General features: G+C 34.1%; 1 protein-coding gene across 1 annotated transcript; it reads left to right on the top strand.

The window, feature by feature from the left end:
• The first annotated feature begins 1,425 nt into the window (after positions 1 to 1,425).
• LOC131071445 (phytoene synthase 2, chloroplastic) lies at positions 1,426 to 6,194 on the top strand. The gene is made up of 6 exons (XM_058007281.2): positions 1,426 to 1,918; positions 3,052 to 3,102; positions 4,329 to 4,501; positions 4,642 to 4,877; positions 5,275 to 5,467; positions 5,847 to 6,194. The coding sequence occupies exons 1-6, from the start codon at positions 1,555 to 1,557 to the stop codon at positions 6,021 to 6,023; spliced, it is 1,194 nt and encodes a 397-aa protein (XP_057863264.1). The 5' UTR covers positions 1,426 to 1,554; the 3' UTR covers positions 6,024 to 6,194.
• The last annotated feature ends 790 nt before the right edge of the window (positions 6,195 to 6,984 follow it).

Below are 6,984 nucleotides of genomic sequence, written 5' to 3'. Positions count from 1 at the left end.
AGTAACGATGCATGCTATGGGATCCATTATGCACACAAGGGTGAAAAAGTACACATTTCAAACTGTTGTTTGATATTTGCTTAAAGATGCCCCAATAATTGTGCACTTAAAATTGCCAATACATATGCACAAATGTGCCAACAATTGTCCACTATGGGTACCGATAAAGGTGCACAAATTAGCCAATTATGGTCCAACAATGCTAAAAATGGGCGGCTATTGGTACATGTGAAATTTACTAATGGGCTTTTAGTTTTTTGGGGTTTCTTTAAAGTTAGTAATTGAAAAATTGAATATGGAAGGAGTGAACGGTTAATAAAACATGGGCGGTAGCTGGTGCTCTTCCCTACATTATTTAGATCACATATATGTAAATATTGGCCTTTTAGTTTTTTTTTAAAGATTTCTTTAAAATTAGTAATTGGAAAGTTAGGTGTGTAAAATGTAAACGGTTATAAGAACATAGATGGGAACTGATACTCTTCCCTATATTATTTAAATCACATTTATGTGAATACTATAAACTAGTATAATTGTATTAAAAAAACATATGTAAAATATGCCGAGAGATATCTTATAATAGAAGAGAATCATTGTAAAATAAATGTTCTTCTAAAATACTAAACACTAAGAATACAAATCCATTAAACTCCTGCATGCAAAAATTTGTGAATCTAGTTGGAGACAAGTGGCGAGGGTTCTATTTTATTTGGAGTAATAAAATAACACCTCAAAAACTAAAACATGGCATATTGCATGCATTTACCCGTCATTTGCATGTCAAATTGTTTCAAAAATAGATTTTTGTTTATAGACATTTTGATGTCATTCTAGATGCCTTCGACATAATTATATCTAATTTCAAAAATCAAATAATTGAAAACAACCACCTATTAATGAAAACATAAATTATATACAGAACATCACTTCCACCTATTTATGAAAACATAAATTATATAATGAACATCACTTCCTTTACAACCTCACATCCAACAAATATCTTTCTGGAAAAAGAAATTAAAACTCAACAAAAACGATGATATTAACATACCCATTACACAACAAAGTCAAATTGCTAGTTGCAAGTCTTTCCAAAACCACTAATTTGAGACATTGACCAGGGCACCTTTTGTTTCCGTGGCCACCTCCACAATGAAAAGCCCATCACCATTGGGTCCCTCCCTCAGATCCTCAAGATCTCCTTATGAAAGAGAACAAAAAATGTCACTCTACACTTTCCAGACTCTTTGGAAGTATTATAAGACTGAGCGGTCCCTCTGACATCCACGTTATTAAGTTTTGTTAAGTACCACGACTTGTAAAGAGACACAAAATTCCAACTATCTGCATTCAAAGGACTGGAAACTATTGGAGACTTCATTTGGCTAAGGAACGAGTGGTGATTCTTAAACCTTATCATACTGCCTATAAGTACCATCATTATACTTATACTGTTCTACCAAGAGCATGCACAACAGCAACCCTGAATTGAACAGGATTCCATTGTCTCTCTGTTTTCATTGAGTTGCATTGAATTGCATTTGATTGATTATAATGCCTGCTGGTGCTCTGGTGTGGACGCTCAATTCTTCTGGGCCAAGGCAGGTGGAGTTTAAGTTCTTGAGAGTACATGGGACATTTGATGTGAAGCAGCAGAAGCTGAAATGCAGAGCTACAATTGCTGAGACCCACAGAAGTGATGTTATGGATCCCTCACAGAAACCCATCATGACTTGTACAGAGCAGAAGGTGTATGATGTTGTTATGAAGCAGGCTGCTATGGTGAAAGAGAGGAAGAGAAATGCCTTCCTGGATGTCAAGCCTGAAATTGCATCTCCTTCTTCCATTGAGCTGCTTGATGAAGCCTATGAACGCTGTGGTGAAGTCTGTGCTGAGTATGCCAAGACTTTCTATCTGGGTATTTATCATCATGCCTTTCCCTCAATTGTTTTTCATTTTGGTTGAGTTTTTATTGCCTTTAATGTGTTCTTGTGAGTTCTCTGTATGATTACGTAGGAGCTTTCATGCTTGTGAATCTAGCTTGATACCATCTTTGAGATTGCCAGAGGGATCAATTGTTGTGTGAGTATGTAGCGATTGTATGGAATATTATAGAATTTTATTTTTTTAAATGTGAATTGATTTCTTATTTATGTACAATTTAGATTTGGAACTGTGACTCATCAGACAATTACCCACATCAGCACATCTAATAAAAGTATCCTATTTATTTTAAAAATTTAGATCCTGTTGAAACAAGAAACATGGCATCATGAGAGAGAGTAGATGGATGAATCACTATTGTATTATATGGATTCTAATATAAAATCACTACTTCCAAAATTCATCAGCTTGACAGAGCAAATGAAGATTGAATGAAATTTAGTTTATTCTTGTAAGGTTTGCATCAAGATATTGTGAAAATTTAGGGGATGTTAAGAGTAAAAATATGGTGGTATTGAGACTTACTGCAATTGTGAGGGATGTTCAGTGCTTCAATTGTGTGGAAACAAACGACTTACTGCAGTCTTGAATCATATGATTAAATTCAATCGTAAACACTTGAATTATAGACAGAGCAACTTAGAAAACAAGAATACGTTTCCAAAACCTTAGGCTCAAAACCATTAGACCAAACTTTGGTCAAATTCTTTCTAAAAACTCAAGAATGCACCTTTATGAATAGAATGTAATGCTCCCATGAAATTCCTTTGACCCGTACAATCAAAGAGTCTATCCATTCAAATCAAGCACTCCATTTTAAGTCTTTGATTGTTCTTATTCACTTTTGCACAGTTTTTTTCTAATCTGTTTACCAAAAGAAAGGATCTCAATCATAAACAGTTGTTATGATCAATTTTTTGTGGAGATTAGGTATTTTAATATTAACATAATATATAATAGATTGCTCGGACAATTGGTTTGAGGGAGAGAAAATAATGGATGGTTAATGTAACATTCGAGTTTTTTAATTGGTACAATTTTAAGTACATTGCAATGTCAGTGTCACTTGAAGAACAACAGTTTGATGTGTTGTTTCGTTTGTTTCAGGAACATTGCTGATGACCCCGGAGAGAAGGAAGGCTATTTGGGCAATATATGGTAAGTTCAAAGTTCTATAGCAATTGTATGGTGAAGATGGATTAAGATTAATAATTAGACAGGATCTATGAGTGATATTTAGAAGCTCCATAGTCATGGGAAACCAAAACTCTGAACACATTATATAGGTCAAAAGGAAAATATGGCTAAGAATTATAATATTTTATGGGATTCTTCACCATAGCAATGAATGAAAAAGCCCAAGAGGACAACTGCGTTTCAGTGCAAATCTCTTGAATGCATCATATGTTACTGGGCATGTAATATTCTGGTTTTTATCACACAACCTAAAACATTTTCATAAAAACTTTTATTTTTGATGGCCTTAACAATAACATAGTAATTTTGGATTTTTGATTCACTTCAATTTGAACCTCTTGCTTTCTATGTGGTTTAAGTAAACAAGTTTAGATAGGATAATAAGTTTTTTCATAGGTGTTTTATGTAAAAAAAATTATGGATTAGTTAGAAATAAAATCTAAGATCTTCCATTTACTGTTGCGGTAACCTACCAGTTAACAGTCTTCTTAGTGACTGGTTCATCTTTGGTTTGAGTGTAATTTATTTTTCAACACCTATTTTGAGTCACACTATAGGTTCTCCAAGATCCTACCTCTACCTTGACCTAACTCTAGTGACTTGGATTCTAATATCATATTAAACTTTTCACGAACCATATAGAAATCAAACATAAAAAGGACCTCCCGTTTACTGCTGAGGTACTTTACCTGAGCTACCAGCCTTTTTGATAAACGGTCAATCCTTAACTCAAGTATAATTCATTTTCCAACACTTTAAAGCAATTCATCTTAAGTTAGTTTTGCACTTTGAAGATTTTTCAATCCATGAACTTTCAACTCAAATTTCAGTCTTTTTATTGTTCACTTCTATTGTTTCTGATCCCAGTTGTTTATTTCCCAAGTATGTCAATGCTATAATGCATTCTGTCCAATCCTCTTACAAAAGAGCCAGGCATTCTATTTCTTGAGCTTGATTATAATAGAGGAGATTAAAAATAGAGATAGAATACAATGACATTCCTCTATCATTGGTTGTAAATTTGATTTGTAACATATAAAGATTTTGAGAGCTTTCCTAGATAATTCTATAGTCATTGAAACATCTAGATTTTCAGGTTGCATATTAAGGTTTTACATTTCTTTGTACTTTTGAGAAAGGCTAATAGAAAACTACATTCTAATGTAAAAGTATTATGTCTGCAACAGTATGGTGCAGGAGGACGGATGAGCTTGTGGATGGCCCCAACGCTGCACACATAACACCTGCAGCACTTGACCGATGGGAAAAGAGGTTAGAGGATCTCTATGATGGCCGACCGTATGATATGCTAGATGCAGCTTTATCTGACACAGTTTCAAAATTTCCAGTTGATATCCAAGTAATCAGATCTTGTATTTATTCAAACTTTTAGAGAATTAATCACAGCAGAGTATTAGGGGAAATAAGTAATAACCTAACGATCTAGCTAGTTTCAAAATGGCTTCAAAGACATGACTCTGTACTTTATGTGTTTTCCAGCCTTTCCGAGACATGATCGAGGGCATGAGACTGGACCTAATAAAGTCACAATACAAGAACTTTGATGAGCTCTACCTTTACTGCTACTATGTAGCTGGGACAGTGGGCTTAATGAGTGTTCCTGTGATGGGAATATCTCCAGATTCCAAAGCAACAACAGAAAATGTTTACAATGCTGCCTTGGCTCTAGGAATTGCTAACCAGCTAACAAACATATTGCGGGATGTTGGAGAAGAGTAAGCATTAATCACTGAATGTATTGTTTATGTGGGCATTTTTTTTTGTAGGAGACAAATTGGATGTGATTTTTTAGTCTGTTTGTTGCTGCTTCCAGATTTGATTGTGTGAATGCATTTTGTATCAATGTTTTGAAACACTCTGTGATCCATCATCTCATGCTCATCGGATGATAAAGAGTATTATGCTCTCTATCATCCTGATGGTGAATCACAGAATGTGATCTGAAACATTGATGAAAAAATACTCATACAATCGAATCTAAAAGCAGCAACAAAGAGTCTCATAGATTGTGAAAATCTACTAACATTGATTTCAGTATCAAGATAGGCTGCATTTCTTTTTGGGTCGTGGGATCTAACTTTTTATCATGTTATATATTGTCTTATGCATTAGTGCTCGCCGCGGAAGGATATATCTTCCTCAAGATGAACTTGCACAGTTTGGACTATCAGATAAAGATGTGTTTGCTGGAGTGGTGACTGATACATGGAGAGCTTTCATGAAGAACCAGATAAAAAGAGCAAGGGTGTTCTTTGATGCTGCAGAGCAAGGTGTTTCCGAGCTTGATAAAGCTAGCAGATGGCCGGTATGATATTTTCTCTGTTTAATTATAGCTTTAGATCGGATCAGCTTTAAGCAGCTAATTTTAAGTTTTGATTTGTTTAGGTGGCTCATCTGAAATCACACTAATAAATGGGTCCTACTAGCTTCGAAAAAGCTAGTGAGACTCATATGAAATCACATTAATAGATGAATCTACTAAAGAAATCTATATGATTTAAGATGAACCACCTAAACAGATTAAAACTTAGAATTCAAACCAAAATCTTTGAACCATACCTATTTAATTCCAAACAGTAACTCATCTAAATAGATTAAAACTTAGAATTCAAACCAAAATCTTTGAACCATACCTATTTAATTCCAAACAGTAACTCATCTAGTGGATTCTTATGCTGCTGCAGGTGTGGGCTTCCTTGATCCTTTATCGTCAGATATTAGATGCAATTGAAGCAAATGATTATAATAACTTTACTCAGCGAGCCTATGTTGCAAAAGTGAAGAAGTTTCTTTCATTGCCTATGGCTTATACACAAGCGTTTCTCAACCCTAAAAGTATTTCTAAAATTGCTCGGAAATAACGATAAATGTGTTAATTCTTTTAGAGCCCTTCAGATTGAAAATGGTGCTATGTAAAAATGCGATGCAATGCAAACCATGGAGAGAAGCATTTTTCCTTAAATCATGGAAGCCATGTAAATTATTTTTAATTGAAATTCTAAAATCCATAAGCTGATGCAAGGTTCTACTCATTCATGCTCTATAATTTTGTTCTCCCATCATTCTTTGTACTTCACATAGTATATGAACTCCACTACTTTATTAGAACAGAAAGTGTTGAGGGAAGGCCTTCAGAATCTTTCCAAGGTGAATTTGGAAGGTCAAGCACAAAGAGAAATCACATATCAATACATGTGTAAGTCATTAACAGCCTAGTTTGTATACAAAATCAAATAATGCAGGCTTGCAAATGAAATTATAAAACTGCAAGCTGTTGTAATTTGGGGTGATAGGAAATGAAAAAGAAATTAATGGGTTTTTGGTATGTTGGTTAAGTTGAATGTTTTGAATGAGTCTAGTAGAGATCAAGGTTCATTGGGTTCAAGGTCTCTATATCATAAGATATGCGGTTGGGATTGTGTTTTAGTGACTTTAGTAGAACAGATACAATTTTTCAAATTTTGATCGAAGTTAACGAGGAATAGTGCTCAAGTTGTCTCCATTCGCTAAAGGAATAGTGCTCAAACAAACAACCGTGAAATATTTGGAGAAAGAACGCCTTAGTTTCCTTGGAAAGAGTAAGGCTTTCATGATGAAAATCACATATTCATGTCCGTTTATCTCTTACAATCTATTTTAATTATAGTTTATAGTGTTTTTATTATGTAACAAAAAAATTGTAAATAGTATATTTTTTTTTATATAAACAGATTTGTAATATTATTTTTTTTGACTAAAAGAGGGGTAAAAAATTATTCAAGAACAAGAAAGATACAGAGAAGAACAGGCTGCCCCACAAGGAGCTTAAAGAGCCTTGTCATT

This window comes from Cryptomeria japonica, chromosome 6, assembly GCF_030272615.1.
Source record: "Cryptomeria japonica chromosome 6, Sugi_1.0, whole genome shotgun sequence".
Taxonomy (NCBI): Eukaryota; Viridiplantae; Streptophyta; class Pinopsida; order Cupressales; family Cupressaceae; genus Cryptomeria; species Cryptomeria japonica.
Note: the sequence above shows the minus strand (reverse complement) of the source record. Positions and strands in the feature narration are given on the sequence as shown.